General features: G+C 40.2%; 1 protein-coding gene and 1 non-coding gene across 2 annotated transcripts; one reads left to right on the forward strand and one right to left on the reverse strand.

Annotated features, from left to right (window-relative positions):
- Positions 1-3,248: 3,248 nt before the first annotated feature.
- On the forward strand, positions 3,249-4,153 carry LOC122641605 (protein MIZU-KUSSEI 1-like). Its single transcript, XM_043834892.1, has one exon. The coding sequence runs from the start codon at positions 3,300-3,302 to the stop codon at positions 4,110-4,112; it is 813 nt and encodes a 270-aa protein (XP_043690827.1). The 5' UTR covers positions 3,249-3,299; the 3' UTR covers positions 4,113-4,153.
- Positions 4,154-12,244: 8,091 nt separating this feature from the next.
- Positions 12,245-12,329, reverse strand: TRNAM-CAU. Its single transcript is given in 2 exon segments — positions 12,245-12,280; positions 12,292-12,329. It is a non-coding gene; the product is annotated as a tRNA-Met (tRNA).
- Between the last annotated feature and the right edge of the window lie 9,836 nt (positions 12,330-22,165).

Below are 22,165 nucleotides of genomic sequence, written 5' to 3' on the forward strand. Positions count from 1 at the left end.
TAATTTTATATTTTAGCCTTTATGCCACAACTTTTTCCAATAAGGATAAAAAACTATTATTCTACATGTGCACTAAAAAATTGTATGACAATGAGTTTTCTGTTTTTTTTTAATAAAGATTTAATGATAAGTTGCCTTCAAAATTATTTTGAAAACCCTCCTTGATAAATTCATAATGTCACTAGGTATTAATTTTCAATGGCTATATTCCAACGGTAATATTTTCAACAATTATATTCCAATGGTAATATTTCCAATAATTATATTCCAACGGCTATATTTTAATAGCTCTATTCTTTTTTTTTAATGAAAGTGAAATCACGCAAACCAAATTGCTCTATTCCAATAACTATATTTCAACAACTCTATTCCAATGACTAGATCTCCCTTCCCCTATATATTTTTGCATTGTGAAGTATAGAAAAGTGAAGAGAATAAAATTTTGAGTTTGAGATCCTCTTGTGGTTGAGTGAGTCTCACACTTGAGTTGAGTGAGTCATCAAGCGACCCCAGAGTTAAGTGGCCCTCTTTAACACTTAAGTTAAATGGTCCTCTTTGATCCTTATTATCGTATATTTGGTTTTTCAATTTGGCAATAAAACATTTCTATACATTTTGAGTTGCATCAACTTAGTATCAGAGGAAATTTCAATCTTAAGTATCATGTCAAAGGTAGATCATGAGTTGAAGAAACTTGATCATAATACTTGGAAAATGAAGATGAATGCATCAAAATCTAGAACGAATTCTTTCAAAACGGGGTATAATGATAAAACCATAATGTCTTTAGTCATTCATTTCCAATGGCTTTATTTCAATGGATAGTTCTCCATTTCTCAATGTATTTTGTATTGTGAAGCATAGAAAAAAGAGAGAGAGAGAGAAAAAGAAATTGAGTCATACTTTTTAATTGAATAGCAACAAGATTTTATATATATATCAACAAAATTCAGGTGCCAGTAAATACAATACCACATTATAGTTCAGTTGTCCATATGAAAATGGCTTCGCCCACTATCCAGGTAGGTGATCCGCCCCTTTTAGATATTTTTTTATTTTTTATTTTTTATTTTTTATTTTTCTTATTTTTTTGGGAATTGGAGAGTTTTAATAGGGTTGGGGGGGGGGATAGAGGATGGAGATAGGCCCCAAGGTGGTTTGAACTCATGACCTCTCATTTAAGGAGTTGGGTTTTTATGTGTCTCATAAATAATACAGTGTAGGAACCGTCCAAATGTAGGATCATGTGAATGTACTGTTCAGCCCCTAGTGAAATTAAAAATCTCATTCCATTGGTGCAGACATTACATGACCAAAACAGTGATCACTTGCCCTAATATAAATATTGAAAAATTGCTACACTACCTTTGTATAGATTCTTTTATACCCTTCTCAAATAATAAATAGTGGATCTCACACTAACAATCTTTCTCTTATTCTGACCATGTGGACCTCATATGGATGATACCATTTTTCAACCTCTCATTGGTGCAGTTTGTAGATTCCTTCTTACATTGCTTTTATAGAAATTCCTCCCCTGCAAACTGTATAACTAATGAGAAAAGACTGGGCACGCCATTAGGATGCCCATCCTATGTCATTCTCTCCTACCCCTTTGGAAAAGATCCTCTTTATACCCTGCTATGTCCAGGTCCAGCCCTATCCCACTAATTTACCGAAAGCTGCAGTGACATACCCAACCCTCACCCATAATTAATAAACCTAAGCCATCATAAGATTTGGTCTCATTCTTGTTTTTACCTTTTACCAATGGATGGATAGAAAGTGGAATCACTTTCATTTCCATTAACCACCACCCATTATCATATTCATCATTCTCATGTCACCATTCAAAGCATAGTGCTTGTTTCCATCACCATCATGCCTCAACCACCTCTTGTGCACTTTGCTAAATTAATCCAACGGTCATCATTTCCCACGTAGACATTCTGAAATTACGTATACTTCTTAACGAAGTTCTCCATAGTTGTGGCCTTGTGGGTCAGAATTATATGGTTCTAACCTTCTTGATCGCCTGACTTTTTCCATATTTATATCAATAGATCAAATGGGGCCTTGATGAATCGGGTTCGTTTGATTGGAACAAAATCTGCATAAAATTTTATTTGAATATAACTAAATAACTTGAGCCAGTAAATTCAAGGACCATCGAACCATCTAGAAATATTGATGGACCTTAAACTCAACTTAATCTTATACCTACTAAATTGGGTCAGCTACATTTAGGGGTTACAAAATTAGACCCAACTGAGCAAATTGAATCGAATCGAATCAAAATGGTCCAGATCAAATTGAACCAAGACCTTACTTGGCCGGCTTTGGATTGAGGTATTATGACCCCAAAATCAAAACACACAAGAAATCAAAATGAAACCAAACCATTCTACCCTGATAAGAAACCAATAACTGACCCAAACCCATTAAGAAAAAAACAGTTATTTTTTAGGCCAAATGTTTTCTGTGTCGAGGGCACAGGCTGCGCCTAAACACATGGGTGTTGGCAAAATGACCACCCTGCCCCCCTGAATGGTAGGCCCATGTGTCTAGGTGTAGGCTACGCTGTGACATAGAAAACATCAGCCCTTTTTTTATTATTAATTTTATTTTCTTTTTTTATAAAAATATTTGGTAAACCAAACCTAAATCGGACCAAAGCCAAAACCAACACAGGAACCGATACAAATTAATCCAAAACCAAATCGAAGGAAAACCGAATTTTTCTTATTGGTTTGGTTTGGTTTCGGATTCACCATTCCTCACACTCACATTGAAACCGACTCAATCCGAACTGACCAATTGAAACCCTTAGTTAAATAGATTTTTTTTTTTTTTTTCAATCAATTCTATTCAAAGCCATACATGTGACAAGTCGTAACCTGTGCAAATCTTTACTCCTTCTAGTTGAACCAGAAATAATCAACTCTTGGTTCAAAACTGGTCCGGGTTGGATATTAATGGTCCAGACTCCATAGCAAAGGAGCCTAGCCTAGTGGGTGATGCCTTTGATGATACTTTCGCATTTTCGCACGACCATTAATATAAATTGTCGAAAAGGATTCATTAACATATACCACCATCGTCTCCCTTTTCATTCCCAATTTTCCCAACACCATCATCACCTCTGTCTCCCGCTTTCTACAACCCCCATTCTCTCTCTCTCTCTCTCCACCTCCCTTAATCCCTCTCTCACTGTTTCTATCTCAATCTCTGTGCGCTTCCACAAAAAAGAAAACACCAGCACCTTCACCACCATAACCTCTCTCTCTCTCTCTCATACGATGAAACCTGAGGAAGTGACACTACAGAGGAACAGCAGCAGCTGCAGAAGCAGCAGAAAGATCATCCCAGCAAACTATGTGAGATCAACACCACACACGCCGAACACCGACGGTGCATCAGAGGGGCCGCTTGTCCAGAAATACGGCGCCGCCGTATCGTTTACTCGCCCAACCAAACCAAGAAACGTTTCAGTGATAATCCGTTCACTCCTCGGCTTTATCTCACTACCGTCCATATTCCCAACCACCACGTGTCGGTGGCTAAACAGTCCATCCCGTTTCTCTCCGGCACCGTCACTGGGCCGTAAAGTTACCGGAACACTATTCGGACACAAGAAAGGCCACGTCAGTTTCGTGGTTCAAGAAGACCCCCGGTCTGAACCGGTGATACTACTGGAATTAGCCATGTCCACGTCAGCATTAGTGAAGGAGATGTCGTCGGGGCTCGTCAGAATCGCTCTCGAGTGCGAGAAGGGTTCCACCGGTGGCCGGTCGTCGGTGAAGCTGTTTCAAGAGCCGATGTGGACGATGTACTGCAATGGAAGGAAGTGTGGTTACGCTGCGTCTCGCACGTGTGGGGAATCGGATTGGCACGTGCTGAGTACGGTTCAAACGGTGTCGATCGGTGCTGGTGTGATTCCACCGGTGGAGAAGAGCAGGATTAGTAATGGGAGTGTTTGGGAAGGGGAACTTATGTATATGAGGGCAAAGTTCGAACGAGTTGTGGGTAGTCGTGACTCGGAAGCTTATTATATGATGAACCCGGATGGAACCGGTGGGCCTGAACTCAGCATCTTCCTCCTCAGAATCTGAGAGTAATGTAACAACATAATATCGTCGTCTATAGCTCCACCGATCCATAACGAGTCGGACTCGGACATGAACATAGTGTCAAGTACGTGACTCAGTAATTTGTAAGTTGTATTTCCAATCTGTATCATCTGCTTTGAAGAGAAACTTTCGCCACTCTACCTCTTCTCCCAATCTATCTCTCCGACCCAGCAAGAGTTACACGCGTGTGGAGACATGCTGAGTCTCACGCCAGACACAGTGAAGCATGAAAAGACTGCCTCACCCCTATTCGAGCGCTTTGCCCGAGCTGGAGGTGCTCGGACAGGGGTGAGATGGTGCTGCACATGCAGCCCGGGCAGAGTGCTGGACAAATCCTATTGGCTCACGGGTGGTCATTGCCCACGTACCATATAAGGATGAGTTGCACACGTGTACAACATAGAGACACGAACGCACTGGCTAGCAATTGATGAGAATGGGAGTGGTGTGAAAAAATGGAAAGACGATTACTATTCCCACGCACGCGTATTAGGAATCCCACACTATTCTGTGGAGGCCTAACACTAGTGCTAAAAGCATCTTGTGACCCACGGTAGGATGAACTTTCCATCTCCTCTTTAACCCAAATGATGAAAAATATACTTAAAAATTAGGGGTGCGAGTTTGGTCTTGTTGGCCAAGCCCGTCCTAGCCATCCTGAGCCCTAACAAGGCCTATGTTGAGATATCCTGACCCTAAGAGTGGGTTAAGGCTGAGAATTTTTTGTTCTGAGTCAGGGCCGAGCCGAGCTGGGATTGACCCCGGCCCAACCCTGTTTTCTTCTTCTTTCCGGTGTGCCAAACATCTGCATCTCCGTTGCCCTTCTCCATGGTCAAGGCCAATTAGCGCCAGTTTGGCCTAGCCCTGAGGGCAGGTCAAGGTTAGATTTTTCTGGCCCTGAGTTTGGGCCGAGCCTGGGCCCAACTAAGGGGACTCAAGGTCGGGCTGGGGGTTTTAAAAAGCTCAGCCCAAACCAACCCTGTTGCAACCCTAGTTAAAAACATGCTTCCGGAATAGAAATGATGAAATGCCATCTTACTAGATATCATGCTAGCTTGTTTATAATCCAAAATTTTGAGGCCGCGATTTCTCTTGACCTAGCTAAGTGTCATTTTTCTCCTTCTATTGAAGAAGGTCCGAAATGTCTTTGATGCAGCTAAAAAAAAGGGGGGAAAGTTATACTAAGAGATAAAATAGAAATACAGGATCACAAGGACCACAGATGATCACCTCACTCAAGTGTTACAGATGACCACCTCACTCTAGGTTTCTTGGGGATTCACTCACCTAACTCCAGGAGTCACTCATCACTAGAGGACATTTAAAATCACAATGGGACTCACCATGACACATCCACAAGTTTTAAGGATACAAATTATAAATTGTACCTTTAACATAGTAGAAGTATTGGAGGTTAGAAATCGTTCTAGCACAAACAAACATCCCTCGAATCCACATGGTAAAAACCCTAAATTCACAAAGGAAAATAGAGACAAAAATAGCTTGTTTATAGATTTCAAGATGAGCATACAAGCAACCAAAGAGACTTTATATAATAGGTCAAAATAAATTTCAAACTTACAAAAGTGTGCCAAAATTCAAAATTCAAAAAATGGAGTCAAAACTTCTGAACCCCGGACAGCCTTGAAAATGAAGGAAATTTCAAAATTTCACTCGTAATTATCTATCTCCAATTTCCGAAAACATATTATAATAGTGAATTGGCCAAGTGTGGGTAAAGTTATGCCATCCGGAAATTAACCCTAAGAAATTTTGCATTTTTTGCCCGACTAGATCACTTTCTACCAGTCCAGGGAATCCAGGAATTGCGCCAATATTTCCTCTACATCAACCTTCTACAAAACAAAAGATGCACGCTCACGTAGTTGTTTCAAAAAAGTTGTCGTTGAAATATAATCGTAGGAAATTTGTCAGCTAAAATTAGTTTTATTCAAAAAATAATCCTTTCTTGAATATTTGACTCCAACATCTTAAACTTTTTCCCAATTATCTAAGGTTTCTAATAAAAAAATTTCGGTTACTAGAGCCAGAAGAGGCTTTTTGGTTCAAGAATTCTCTAATGTCTATATTGTTGGAAGGTGAAGGAAATACTAAATGTTTTCATGCAGTGTCTACGCATAACCTTTCTACTCGTAGTATTTCCTATCTTATGGATGAGTAGGGTGATAAGGAGTATGAGTTACCTCGGCACCTTGAACCTGTGTTTACCACTTCTAACCCCTTGGACCTGGCCTCTAGAGCCTGCACGTGCACACTGGCCAATGGAAATACATGCACAAGCATCACCCTAGGCAGGATTTTCACCTTTCCATGCATGGGGTATCACGGTACTTTTGCGCACTTCTATGTCTAGGCACAGGAGCCACATCGATCATGCGATCAAGTAACGTTCTTTTCCCTTATTATTATTTCCCATGAACTTATGATTTTCTTGGAAGGCACAAGGGGAAGAGGGGTTGGATGACTCTTAAACTTAATATGTGTAAAGCAGGTGATAGGATTGAATGGGGTTTCATTATAGTCATCTTTGAGTATTTAGGATTTAATCAACAGTGGTGTGGCACAATTAGTTATTTAGTTTCCATCTGTGCATACGCAGTTAAGTTATATAGGAGTTGTTTGGGTTTTTATGAGCCCTAGTGTGGCATCCATCAAGGATGTTCTCTTAGTCCTTACTCTTTTATTCTTGTAATGAAGGATCATCCAAACTTTTTAAAGTCAATCAAGAATTGATTATGTTTAAAAGGATGTAAGATTGCTTCGGATGCTCCTGTTATTTCTCATCTGTTGTTTGATACATTAATCTTCTATCGAGCCATTGAAAATGATGCTCAGTCCATCCAAGCTATTCTAAATTTGTTTCAGGATCTTTCTAGTCAATAAATTAATTTCTTTGAGAGTGGGATTTCCTTTAGTAAAAGCACATCACTCTTAATTAAAAATAAAATACTTAACATTCTTGGTGTCTCTCTTATGGAGGATTGATCTCTCTATCTTGGCACCCATGTGGTCCCTCAAAGGAGTAAAAAGGTAATTTGGAGTAATGCCGCAGAACAGATACGGTTAAACTTGGCTTATGGAAAGTCCATGTTCTCTCCCTGGCTGAAAGTAGGGATGTCAATGGATATTCGAAAATTTGTATTCTATCCGCGTTCGTATCCGTTTAGGAGATCCAAATCCGTCCGAAAACTAATCGGATACGAATATGATAATCCACCTATCCAATCGATTATTATCTAATTCGTTTAGCAATTCGACGGTAATAAAATGTCTGAAATATATCTTTGAATCTGTCTATCCGATTTAAGTTTTTTTATTTTTATAATTTTATAAGTTAATATAATTTGATCCTAACCCTCATCAACAAAATGGTAAAGATGTCAATAGATAAGATATCCGAATCCGTCCGAAAACTAATAGGATATTATCCGAATCCATCCGAATATAATCGGATATGGATATGAAAATGCCATTATCCAACCGAATTCGATCATTTTACATCCTTAGCTGGAAGGAGTATTCTCATTCAGTTTGTTATTAATTCTATTCCTACTTTTTGGATATCATGTTTTCATTTTTGCAGTTCAGTTTGTAATCAGTTGGACCCTTTGAGTGCTAAGTTATGAAAGGGTTGCACAGAAAATTGAAGGTCTGGTCGATCCTCTCAGCTCTCTCGTGGGATTAGATGCGTTTACCCAAAAAATTAGGTGGATTATGTTTTCAGAGATGCTTTGTTGATAACAAGGCTTTGCTTGTTAAGGTTGGGCTCAGAAGATTCTTTGAGCTAAGTATTACTCTGATTTTCCCCCTTGGCATGGGTTAACTCCAGTGCTTCCTAATTTGGGAAAAATGGTTTGTCGAAGGGTGTTTAGGGAGTCCAACTTTGCTGTTTCCAATGAACCTTGGATTCCTGCTCTTAAAGAATTTTTTATTCCATGTAGATTCTCTAATAATATAGGAATTGTTGTCTTGTTAGTGACTTGATCCATTGAGGCCATCAAAACCATGAATTATTGCATTGCTTGTTTCCCCCAAATGTTGGGATGGCAGTTGAACAAATTCCTATTTTTCCAGTCTCTTAGCAGTAATAATGAATGATTTTGCCCCTTTTCTAGGAATAGTATGTTATCTATGCACATGGTTGTGAATTATCTTGTTAAAAATAAACTGGGAAATAGCTAGCAGAGTGGCAGACTAGTAAGGAAAAAAATCTTCTTCAATTTCCTAAAAAGTGCAGTGCAATGCGGTTTGGGATGGAAATGTAGACACCTGGCAGGCACGACATCCAACGGTGTTGACCTCGAGAAAAAAAAAAAAAAAAAACTCAGGAGGTGCAATTCGGACTGTTGGATATCGCACCTGCTGACTGTTGAACTCTCCACCACGAACTGCACCATAGGGGAATTTGAAAGAATTTGAAGGTAGAAGAATCTGGAAATTTGTTTGAAAATTGAAACTTCTCCCTCATTTTAAGTCATTTATGTAGAAAATAATGGATGATGGAATTACAGCTAAGGATAAGCTAACCTTTGTAGATAATATAATTAGTTTTGTCCTCTTCGTAAATCTGAAAAAGAAATCAAATGGCATTTTTTTTTTCTTGTATTTTCTCTAAACATATTTGGGCGGCTGGGCCATAGAGTCTATGTATAGGGTCTCTTGCAGCTTTTCTCCTCTTGATCTTTTTTATTCTATGGTACCAGCTCCAACTATTTCCATTAACGATAAATCGTGTCTTCTCAGTATTGTTGATGCTACATTGTACTTTATCTAGATTTCAATATAAATGTGTTTTCCATCCAAGGACTCAAAACTCATGACAGAAACTTGATCGAGTTAATTTTGAGTTGAAAACCGTTTTTCTTTGCCCATGTTGTGAAGTATCACAAACCCGATTCCATAGATGACATGATATTGTCTGCTTTGAATCGAGTCTCACGCAATTTTAAAACACGTCATATCAAGTAAGGAAGTCACAACATATATGCGCATTCCATGATACATCTACAAACGATGTGAGACTATTCTGTGGTTCAGGGGTCCTACATGGTGAACATCGATGTGATCATAATTACTATTTTTCCCTATTAGATGATATCATATCCAAAGTCGGAAATTATGCTTGTAGTCCCAAATAGTCTCATCAACATGCCTTGAAGAATCCAATTACAAGCAACATACCTCTTTGTATTGCAGGAATTATGTCAGATATTCATCAACTAGTCTCTCAGTTTAGTGAATGTCTTTTCTCTCTTATCTCTAGAGATGCAAACTCTGAGGCGCATTCTATAACCCGGAAGGCAATATCTTTGGCATGCAAAACATACTGGCCTATTTTCATTCCCTGACTTCAGGATCTTTGTAATCAAGAAGCCTTGTGTTCTTCATGCCCAATTATTCAATAAATTTTCTTCTTACCAAAAAAAAAAAAAAAGTCTCATCAACATCTATAAACATGATAGATGAAAAGATTCTTCAATCACCATGGATGAAATAAAATTCAATATATATGATGTCCATTTGGAAAAGTGCCTTCTAAGAATAACCAAGCCCTCTCTTCCAGCAATGAAGGAGGGCCCACGTGTCAATCTAAACAGGTTGGGTGTTTTATGTAATTACTCACAAACGTGTATAAATAATCATAAAAGGACCCACGTGTCAATCTAAACACTGCTTGTCAATGCGCGTGACATCTATAACCCCATGCTTTGGGGTTGGTGCTCTTCTTTTGAGCGTGGAAATTTGAATTTAAGATAAAAGATAAAAGATAAAAGAGGTGGAGACTCCCACATGGGAGACAAAAGCATGGTTTAGTCATGAATCATTATGAAGACGTTGATGCCTATTTATTCTAAGCTTCCCTTGTGATTGTCACCATTAAATGATCGCGATGGCTTAGCTTGCGGTGCGGTTTGGTTTACTGCTTCGACCTCGACCTCGACCTCGGCCTTTGTAAAGTTGAGAAAGACAGGATCAAACAAGGAAGGAAAATAAAATCTCTATGATGAATAAGAAGAAAGATTTGTTTAGAGGTGGGGGGGAATCCTAAGAAGAATTTTGTGGCAACCAATAAGAAGATATGTTTGGATATTGGGAAAAAACAAGTATTGGACGATATGTGTATGGGTGGCATAGATCACTTCCATGAGTGGCACTATGTATGTATATATATATATATATATATATATATATATATATATATATATAGGTTAGTTAGTGACCTTTATTGCCTACGGTTCTTGTCTGGTATAGTTCCTATAATTTTCTAACAAAGGGGGACAAATTGATAATTTCACCCAGTGACCGAACACTCTGCCTGGGTGGGATCCAACCCCCTCTTATTAGAGGACTGTAGGAACCGTATCAGGTAGGGAATCGTAGACAATAAAATTTCGTTAGTTAGTACCTATTAAATATAAAAATTATCAAAAAGATCTCCACCATTGGAATGAGTTTTACTTCAATTATGGTGTGGAAGGAATCTTTTCAACCATGGGATTTGAGGCTTTGATTCTACCAAGGAAAGATATTTTGGACCTTCGTGGATAGAGAGAGTTAATGATAAACTTCAATGTTCCAGGAATTCAATTATAACAGCAAATTATTTTGAATGAAGAGAGAATCTCTTCACCTTAAGTGATAAAAAAACGTTTTTGAATCGATTAAAATCAAAATAATGCACTTAAACTCTCCTGATTTGGACAAAGCCACTGAAAATTTTGATAACTGGTCAAATTGCTTGATTTAGTTCGTGAAATTTTGTCAAAGTGGGCCAGCAAAACCATCTTGCTTTCGGTTTTTGGTCCTTCAATTTCTTAATGCAACCAAAACTTTAATTTTGATGGTTTAGTTACTAGTCTGGTTTAGAAAGCATGATATGAACATGTTAATTATATTTCAATGTAATGATAAAGAGAGGGTGAATCACGGGTTCATATATATAGGGACCGAATGTCAGAGAGGAGAGAGAATGTATATAACACTATTATGTGACTATAATTTTTCCAAAAAAAAAAATCTAAAATACAGATAAAAGATCTCCAATACTACTGTCAAAAAATGCAGCATTTTAAAGTCTTCATTTGTTCCCTCATTACTTTATTATGGCCTCTCTCTCTCTCTCTCTCTCTCTCTCATGCATACATTATTTGGTGATCAAACTTAATTTTAGTACTCAAAATAAGAATAAATAAATATTCTTAATTTTAGTGATCACCATGTATGAGCATTTTTCCTTTATATTATGAATCGGTGAATTACTTATTTGAGGAACAAGGCTGAAATGCCAACTTCTATAGATAAAGAGGACACCATGGACAACCAACCCATGTCTTCATCCAAATCTTGGCTATGTAGATGCTAAATGATATTGTTTAAAGGGAACTTTTCCTTTTAAAACTTACATGGGTTTTGTCTAGAGTGACAGTATATATTGAGCTTTTAGTGGCAGGCGGTTAAACGTAAGTCCAGGGAAGATTGAGAGTTCGACCCTTTAATTTTCCACCCTTCTAGAAATAGCACGTACTACATTTGGCGATGTTATTTTGCGATGATAGTAAAAACATCATCGCCTATTATGATATACTATTACATTAAATACCCAACCGTCGCCATATTGATATTTTATGATTATAGGAAAATTTCCGTCTACCATAAACTATTTGTTACAATGTCAATATTATTACCATCTCCATTTTTGCGATTTCACTACGGTAATAAAAACTCTGTCGAGATATATTATGCTCCTATTTGCTTCGGCAATGAAATTATATTCGTCAATCATATATTAAATTCCACGATGGTAGCTTATATTCCATGGTGGAATATAAATATTTTACGATAGTTTAATTGTCTTTGATGCCAAATATAATAACTTAAATTTGTCAACATATATTTTTATTTTCTCTCTTACCCTAATCATGTGGGTCCCTTGTAGATGATACCATTTTTGCATCTTCATTGATCTAACATAGAAGATTCTCCTACACTGATTTACACTTCAAAAGATCCCCAATATCTCCCAAAAAAAAACAAAAAAAAAAAACCAATTTCTCCTCATACCCTGATCATGTGAGCCTAAACGGGAAAAAATATGGGGTGAGAGAGGCTCGAACTCTCGACCTCAGGATTACTCTATAGCTATGAGACCTACGCGCTAGCCAACTGCGCCACCACCCCAATGATGTTAAAGTAGGCCAATTGCAATCTTAGTTTTATAGTGGTTGCATTAACTATTATTGAAATAAGAAAAACAGGAACCATTTTCATTTTACAATGTCTGTACTAGGTGTAGTAGTAATACCAGTTGAGGAGTTAATTAGTGAAGGAAAAGTCTCTAATGATAAGATAGATTTGGGCTATTTTTGTTGGGTGAGATTCTAAACATGATGAAGAATTTTTCCTTGCTTAGAAGAATCCAAGCTTCATTAGTATTAATGATGAATATGGATTTCTCACAATAAGTGATCATCTCCATTAATCCAATATTGTCTGATGGATTCTTTTCTTTTTTTTTTCTTTTTTGTAAATTAGATGGGCTCTTATTAAACAATTGTAAAACTGACAATCAAATTGAAGCTTAAGTTCATAATTAGCTAGAGTAGAATAAAATTAACAGAATGAGGACAATTAGATTAGTTTCCAAGCCAAACAATCCTAGACCTAGTCCTTCCTACATCACCCAAGCACCAAATGAGGACAATTAGATTAGTTACAAACATTAAAAACCCTTAAATAAGGTGTTAGATAAGAATTATGTCAAGTACCATCAAAGAGGAAGGCAATCTTGGAAACAATGACCAGATCAGGCAGAAGATTCGACCCGGTCGAGATTGTTACGGTTAGGGAATTCATCGATTTGCTGTCCAGTTTTGTTTCTAAAAACTATGTTTTGGACTAATTGGCATTTTAGGATTAAGTTTTCCTTCACCATTGATGACGTGAGGCTAGGATTGGATTTGGGGTTCATCGTTAGCTCCCATCCCAACCCCTTATTGTATGAGGTCGAATAACCTTGTCCGGTCCAATCAAAGGGTCTGATCCCATTGTTGAAGAAATTCTCTTGATGCAGGAATGTTGACTAAGCTTGGGCTTAAGAGTTTCCTGACCCTAGCCGGGCCGGGCCGGGCCTGGATTGATGCCTCTGGCTGAGCCCGATCCTGCCCAGCCCGGCCCTATGTATATTACAATCTACTTGCTGTGTTGACGTGGAGACGTTCCCACTGAACTTAAGCCTTGTCAAAAATGACACATGACAGTTGGATCTGGTCTTACATATGTGGGACCTTTATTAATTTTTTGATGGATGGGCCCCATTACTAATGGCCATATGATACAAATCACCGAGCTCTTCACCGATTGATCAGAGGAAACTGCCTTCCTCATCCGAGGTACCCTTGTCTTCTTCCACTCTTCCAAGTTTCAATCGGAAAAGAAGAAACCAGAAAGACTACGCTTCCGCTTTTGCTCTCTCAGAGGATAGAACGGTATGGAATAAAGAAATACCCTAGTAGGGCCGGGTTGGGCTTGGGCCGAGTGTAAGACCTCTACGGTTGGGCTAGGGTTTAGGAAAAATCCGGCCCATTGACACCCCTTGTTGGACTCTATATATTTATGTCAATCTTTTATGTAATCATTAATGTTGTTGTATTCAGTCCGGGTTGCAATGGTTGCTTGTTTATTTATTCCTATAATATTTTTGGGGAAAGTTTTCATACATGGCTGTGTAAGCCGTGTATGTAAGAGGGTGGGAGTTTCAAGGCATTAATTAATAGGTGGGGGTTTATGACTTTTCCAACTCTTTGTGAGAGGGGACACGAGCGTGCATGCTTACACGGTCGTGTATGAAATCTTTGGCCAATATTTTTATAATTATACTCCTAGGATGATTTTCCCTTATATATAATTTGTTCGCCTATGTTTCCTTGTGCAATGAAGTTAGAAACTAGAAAATTCCGCTATAAAATTGGAAAGCATGATGAAATTAGAAAAAAGGACTTGTAACAGATTATGATGTTCCTTTTGTTTTTTTGCTAAAGGTCAGCAAGTATGTATTAAAATAAATGAAGAAAATTACAGCAAAGAGGTCCTACACACCTGTTGCAGCTTGAGAGCTCAACCAGAGAAAAATTACAAGAGGGTTGACTCTTGTCAACCTCAGAAGAGTTTAACCAAATTGATAATATGGTCTACCCAAGGCTTCCCATGTAACCAAATGAGAAATGAAGGTAGGGGATCCTTTCCAATCCTCAGAGATTTTAGAATTTGCTACTCGATTAGCTAGTGCATCCGCTGGCACACTACCTTCTTTATAACAGTGAGTAATGCGCCACTGTATGAAGGTTAGGTAATTTTCCGCAGCCCACCAAAATTGAAGGAATTCCCAAGGGATCTTTGAGGTTAGGATGCCTGAAACCACCGTTGCTGAGTCACATTCCACCCATAGCTTTCCCACCTCGAGAGCCTCGGCCTCTTTTATGCCGATGAAGAAAGCTGCCATCTCAGCTTGAAAGTTCGTTCTAATCCCTTGGAATGAGGAGACGATCCTTCTTGTAGCACCAAAGTGATTCCTAAGGATCCCCCTTGCACCTGAATAACCGGGGTTCCCTAGGGAAGAACCATCAATGTTGAGCTTCCACCACCCTATAGGAGGCGGCTTCCATCTTACCTCCAGAGTTTGCTTCAGCTTGGGCGCAACTATGACTGCTCTGAAGAATTTTGCTAGCACTAGGTCACTTACTGATTTAATATGAACTCCCTTTGCTCTAGAGCAATCTGAAATCTCATTGATGCATCGTTGCATGACTTGCATCGGAGAGCTGCGTTGGTTGTCATATCTTCTTTTATTTCTTTCTACCCAGATCTGTTGACACACAATTATAAGTAGGGCCTTCCATATTTCTGCCACCGAGATAACCTTAGCTTTTCTTCTCCACCATGAGAACATGAGCTCAATAGAAGGGAAACCGTTCCAATGTTCATTGAACAGGTTTAGCACCTCTTTCCAGATCTAGCAAGAAAAATTACAACTTAGGAAAATGTGATTCCTTGAGTCTGCTTCTGCCCAACAGAGTTCGCATCTGGACACAATAGGAACAGATCTTCGACGCACATTCTCATCAGTGGGAAGGGCTTGGTGCGCTAATCTCCAACCAAACAAAGAGCTACGGGTGTGTAGATGTTGGTGCCATAATGCCCATGTCCACTCTGGTTTTGCTGCCTTTTGTCTCAACGCATCCCAGGCTGAACTCACCGAGAAGGACCCAGATTTTGAATGTGCCCAAAAACGACCATCCTCCCTTCCGAGGGTACTATTTCCAGGCTTTGTATCCTTGTGAATACACCTTGTAGCGCTTGATTTTCCACCTAGGTACACCCACTTACCCTCCTCAAAGAAGTCCGATACCGTGGTATTAAGGTTACTGGGGATTAGCGCTGGCAGCAGCTGATCTTCTATGCTTTGGCTGCCCATCCAGGTGTCATACCAAAACCGAATGGAACTCCCATTCCCCACCACCCAGCGTTCTGCCTCTTGAAGGAACCCCCACACCTTCTTTAGACCGATTAGCACAGTGGATGATCCCACATACTTCAAGGAGCCATCCTTATTGACCAATCTTCCTCGCAAAAAAGCTGTTAAGCTAGACTTTCCAGTGCATATAGACCAGGCAAATTTAGCTAAAAGGGCAAGATTTACCTCCCTGAGGCACCTAACTCCAAGTCCACCTTCATTTTCGGCTTACCCCACCGGACCGTGATGGCTTTGGTTGTCTCTGATTCTCCTGACCAAATAAAATTGCGTATCCATCTCTCCATGCTAGCAATAGTTGTTGAAGGCCAATAGTAAACATAGAAGTTGTGGATTGGGATGCTTTCCACGACCGACATCACCAATTCAACTCGTCCTGCCATAGAGAGGAGACGACCCTTCCAAGCTGAAAGTTTTTTCTTGAAATGGTCTAAGAGGGGAAGAACTGTTTCCTTCGTTAACCGTCCTTTGACCAGCTCCACCCCCAGATACCTTGTAGGGAAACTGCAGGTTGGGATTTGGAGCACCGTCGACAGGCGCGCCTTACGAATTGCAGAGATCCGACCCATGAAGACCTTGCTCTTTGCCAAGTTGATTTTTTGCCCTGAGACACTTTCATAGCCCTCCAGAAATTGCTTGATCTTCTTTATGCCCTTCATTTCTGCCTCATAAAAATGAAAAGATCGTCAACATATAGTAGGTGTGGGGGGGTGATACCTGACGTGGGCCTGGGAGGGGTTTGATCTCCCCCAACCGACAAAGTTCTCCAATACCTCGGCAAAGCACTTCCTCAGAGAGAATAAATAGGAGGGGAGAGAGGGGGTCTCCTTGACGGGGCCCTCTTTCTACACTGAAAAACCCCACCGGCCCTCCATTAATCAAGACTGATAATTTAGTAGAGAGCATGATTTGCTACACCAACGAAATCCATAAAGTCGAAAAGCCAAAAGCTCTAAGCACATCAAATAAAAAATCCCACTCAAGAGTGTCAAACGCCTTCTAAATGTCTAGCTTTAAAGCTAGACCCCTTCCCCTGCATTTTACCAACATGAGATTAGTTAATTCTGAGGCGACCCCAATATTGTCAAAAATCACCTTTCCTTGCTGGAATGCTCCTTACTCTGGCAAGATTAATTTATGAAGGATGGAGGAGAGCCTGGTAGCCAAGATTTTTGGGATCAATTTGAAGAAAAAATTCCCTAGGCAGATTGGCCAGAATTGACCCACTTTGTTCTCATTCTCCACCTTGGGAATGAGGCTAATAAAATTACAATTAATCCCCTTCGTGACCACTCATTCTCTAAAGAAATTTTGCACTCCTCGGCAGACGCCAGGGCCAACAATATCCCAGCAAACCCTATAAAAAGTTCTTGGGAAACCATCTGGGCCTGGGGCACTAGAAGGGTCAAGGTTAAAAACTGTCGTTCTGATTTCTTCTGGAGAAGGAACATGCACTAGGGCTTCATTATCACCCTCGGTGACCAAACTAGGAATTACTGCAAGCATGTCATCTTTTCTTTGAATCACCCCACGCTTGAAGAAGTTCTCATAATGATTAGCCATGCAATCCCCTATTTCTTTAACATGAGAGAGGGTGGTGCCATCATCCATCTTGAGTTCTCTGATGGAATTCCTTGATCTTCGAATTTTAGTTGAGAGATGAAAGTACTTGGTGCACCTATCTCCAAATCTGATCCGTTTTTCTCGAGATTTTTCTCTCCACAATTTTCCCTGTAGCATCACAGCCTTGTCATATTCTTTCCTCGCATGCATTTCCTTGTTGAAACTGTTATCGGTAATACCTTCCTCCTCTATTAAAGAGAGAATTTCCTCAAGACTTGCCTTGGCCCTAGAAACTTCATGGTCTATATGGGGGAATACCTGCCTAGCCCACTCTTTGAGAGGGGTTTTCAATCCCTTTAGCTTTGCCCTAGTCCGCCATGTAGCCACCATTACTTCCCCTTGAATTTTGTGCCATCTGTGCCACCACGGCCGAACTTAACGCCTCAATCACCGCCCAGGCTCCTAAACACTCCACGTAATTTTTGGAAACTAAATCACTAATCCTGGAGGTTGATTGCAAAAGAGAGTCCTCCACACATGCAGGAATAGAGTATTCCTGCTTTTTTGCCCTTCTAATCGATTCCACCTGATGCATATCTTCCAAATTTGAATTACTTGAGAATTTCGGATTCTCAGCCCTTCTAACGGACTCCACAAAATGCGCACCTTCCGTATTTGCTCCCAATACGCCACCTTAAGCCTTTACAGATTTGCCGTGAACCGGCATTGGCCCACCATCTTCTACCGTCTTGCCTCTCGACGTGGCACGTCGACGGCGCCATACTCTCCTTTGCCTGCGCGGTTGAACCTGCTCTTTGACATAGGTTGCCCCAGGAATGCCTCCCTCCTCCTCCCTATCAAACTTTTGATCTAGACATGACTCAGTCTGATGACCAAATCTGTGGCACCCTGCGCAACGGGCAGGAGGATCTTCGAAAAACACAAGCTGCTTGAAAACGAACATTTCAAAGGTTCCTTCTTGTTCTCTTTCTACATACACTTCCTCCACCCGGGGTATTGATTCATCAACGTCTACACAGACCCTCGCAAAGTGACCATAGTAAGAGTCTCGAGTTCTCCTATCGATGGCAATTGGCCTACCCACTACTTTTGCAATGGATAACAAGACTTCTTCATGCCAGTATTCCCAAGGTAAGTTGGGGAGACGGATCGAGGTCAACCGGTCCGTGATGGCCTGCTCTTGAGTTGTGAAATCTTTTTGCCATGGTTGAAAACGCAAGGCCTGGCCATCCACCCTAAATGGGCTCCTTCTCCAGACAGAAGCCATGTCTTCTTCATAACTGCAGATGACAAAGCCCTTCCCAATGGAACGTAGGCTGACATCCTCACGTAAGCCCCAACGCTTTGATGCTTCTCGGACCTTGTCCATTGTCGTATATCTGAAGTTCACCCTCCCCAACAGTGAAAATTTGAGCTTTTCCAGTTGTGCCACGTAGGTGGCTTGTGGGATCTTAATGCGCGTAAGGTTGCCATCTCTCACCGGAGAAGGCAGCTTATCAATCTCTGGTAGGCCATGCTTAGCCACAGTAGCGTAGGGTTTTGGCGGCACCGCGACATGGCTTGTTGTCAAAGCCAGAAATCCCAGAAAAGCCCCCAAGTCGACCACTGGCAATCTCCCCCCTCCATCTGGATCCTGCGCATGTCCCAAAACATCCCTCTGTAGCAGTGGTTCAGTCATCCCTCTGTAGGTCAGCATAACTCCAAAAAAAGAGTTACATCTCATGGGATATGCCCAATTAAGGAAAGGATAGCAACGCTGCTCACCTCAAATACTGATTAATTAAGGGATGTTCCTTTTGTAATGTGGAAAACTAACAACAATGATTTTTTTTGGGGGGGGGGGGGTGTGGGGTTTGGTTAACACCAGTGGTGGAGAGTTGATTGAATGTGTAATGAAAGCAATAAATGTTATGATTGTGACTCTTTTTAAATTTTACAGAAAAGCAATGAATTGTAATTTTTTTTTATCAAAGCAATGAATTGTAATATTTATATGAATTTTATTGTTAATAGTTTTTTTTGTGAAATGAATATTATATATGGATATAATTACAGGAGAATTTTTTTGATGTAATACAAACAAATTTTTTCAAAAAAAAGAAAAAAAAGAAGAAGAGTTTTGGCAATGGTATACATATTTCAGTCGTAAAAATACAATTACCTATTTTTTCGTAATATGAATTTATAGTGATTTTTGCATAAAAACCGTCGTCTAAAATGGATTATTAACGATGGTAATTTAAGGACCATTGTCTGAATTACGTATTTATTGTGATGATAGATAAAACACCGTCATCAAAAATAGATTATTAACAACGGGGGAAAAAAAAAAAACCCCGTCATCTAAGATATGAATTTATAATGACAGTTAAATACAGTCATTAAAAAATAAACGGTGACGGAAGGGTAAAATTTTTTGTTGTAATACAATTTTTTTTCAAAAAAAAATATTAATAACGACATGAATTTATAGTGATGGCAAAAAACCGTTGTTAAAGAAATAAACGGTAACAGAAGAATTATCTGTCGTTTAAAATATATTTTGCTTGACGGAAGCACTTTTTCCATCGCTATTTTCTTCAACGGCACTATAGCCGACGGAATGGGGACGGTTGAAACTACCGTCACCTTTATGTTTGGTGAGGGAAATGTATTTTCGGAAATAAATTTCTTGTAGTAATATAGCAGTGTAGTAACAAGTGTGACGCAGTGATCCCCTTGCGGGTCCCTGTTTGACCCCGATGTAGGGCCTTGCACCAAAAAAATAGAGTGATTCTCCTTTATTGAGTTTTTCTTCTATAACCCTAGAATACTATATAAATATCAATCTTCTGAAAACCTCCATGAAATTAAAATGATTGAAACAAAACAAGATACTCCAAATCATGGATAAAAAAGGATGCTAGCTAAGAGGCCTCAGGTGTCAATCTGATGTGTGATCTCTCATGTTGAGACTTGAGAGAGTTTTGAGTACATGACCACTCTTATATGACTTGAGCTCTTCTTCAGGGAGGCGTGCACCTAGGGTTCTGCCAGGGCACATCCAGCGACTGAGTTGTGCCACACACAGCAAAACGCACGCCTAGGGATGTGTGTGGCACAACCCAACTGCTGGCAGCGCCCTGGGCATTCTTTGCTCCCTGGAGACGATCCTGATCCCTCTTATATAGATGTGATCCAAAATATTGTAAGTATCGTGGTCCTCAGGACGAGGGTTCCTTAGCCTTATGGCGACAAGGATTAGCTTCGATGAATAACGGTGTATCGTTCCGACATATCATCATGGGGATTGGGATCATACTTCATACAGAAATGGAGTCGCCACTTAGGATTAGGGCCTAGGACCCAATGGGTGTAGCCCCATCCGGGATTAACGGAAAGGGCTACGTGATTCCATATGGTCTAATTAGAGATTCAGGGTAAGTAGTTAAGTTACGAGAATGGGAAGGTGTTAGGCACCCACCTCGTCCGGATAAATCGATCTTTCTACTAGATGTTTGTTTTTGAATATTTTCCCTTAATAATATATCTTATACTAACATGCAAGACTAGGTTATAATGCACTAATCATGACAAAGAAGAAATCATTTACTATGTAAATTAAAGCGAATTACTTTAATTGTCTACATTACTCCAAAAATAATAAGAAGGAAAGAGACAGATACCTGTCAAGAAATACAAGAAATAAATGGAAATGCACCAAATACGAAATATACGATGTCCCACGGCTCAGGTGAAGACGGACGATCGGCTTATCTCTCTCTTGTCGGACAAAGTAAGGACTGTATGAGATGGGTTTTGCCACTCACTTCGGGCAGAGCAACGGCTATATAAGGGATTCTCGTTATCTGTATGCAAACAGAATAACGGATGTGAAGGGGATTTTTCATTATTCGTACACTGACGGGATAACGAAGTTGCTGGATAAGAATCGCTCTTTACTCGAGTGGGTAATCAAAGGATCTACCCATGCCTTTGGAGTCTCGCTCCAACAAACGCTCAAGAGGGAGCGAATTAGGGGGAAAAGGGGTAAAAACATGAGTTGAGAGGGTCTCTCTGCCAAAAAAACTATGTTTTGGAGGGAGGGGGGCCCTCCTATTTATACGGCAGGGTGCCCCACAGCTTGGGCCAGAGAAGTCCTCCACGGCACCGAGGAGATCTCCACGGTGCCATGGGGGACTTCTCCACGGCGCCGTGGCTCCGTACACCCTTGTCGTGGGGGACCTCCACGGGGCCGTGGGACACTGTCCACGGCGTCGTGGACAGTGTGGTCCCCCTCATTTCACTTGTGGGGTCCAATTGGGCCATTTTTGGGTTCTAGAAGGTATTTGGGACCATGGGCTTGGTCTTTTTGGGTTTTCTTCTCCTTTTTTACTCTTTAGAAAATTTTCTATCGAGGGTTCCACCCCCTACACCCCCGCAGGGGGGCTGGCTGCCCCCAAAGACCCCCACGGCCCGTTAACCGACTAGCGGGACCACCGTGGTTGGGGAAGGGGAGCAGTACCTCCTTCAGCATTTGGTAAAAGGATCTTATAAGTCATTTTAGGGATGTAGGGACAAGTCTTTCTTGAGAGAAATACCGATGTCTGTCCGTGTCCTGTTATCATCATCGCCGATGGATGACAAAATTCTGTGTCTACAAATATTAATCAAAAAAGTGTTGTTAACATATGATATTTTTAGGCATTATTAACTTATTAAGAACATGAGCAGATTGTCAAGTACCATACTCCTCTGTCCTCAATCCTGCATTGACCAGTTTTGAGGAGGATCTTGGACTTATAAGCGGAAAGGTTTCCTCCACTTAAGATGGGGATCTTTTGGTATGGATTAGGGGTGTCAAAATGCAAACTGAACAGGTGAAACTGAACCAAACCGACCCAAACTAGCCTGAATTGAACAA

Source organism: Telopea speciosissima, chromosome 10 (genome assembly GCF_018873765.1).
Source record: "Telopea speciosissima isolate NSW1024214 ecotype Mountain lineage chromosome 10, Tspe_v1, whole genome shotgun sequence".
Taxonomy (NCBI): Eukaryota; Viridiplantae; Streptophyta; class Magnoliopsida; order Proteales; family Proteaceae; genus Telopea; species Telopea speciosissima.

Coding starts and splice junctions, on each gene's coding strand:
- LOC122641605 (XM_043834892.1), top strand. CDS start 3,300: ATGAAACCTGAGGAAGTGACACTACAGAGGAACAGCAGCAGCTGCAGA.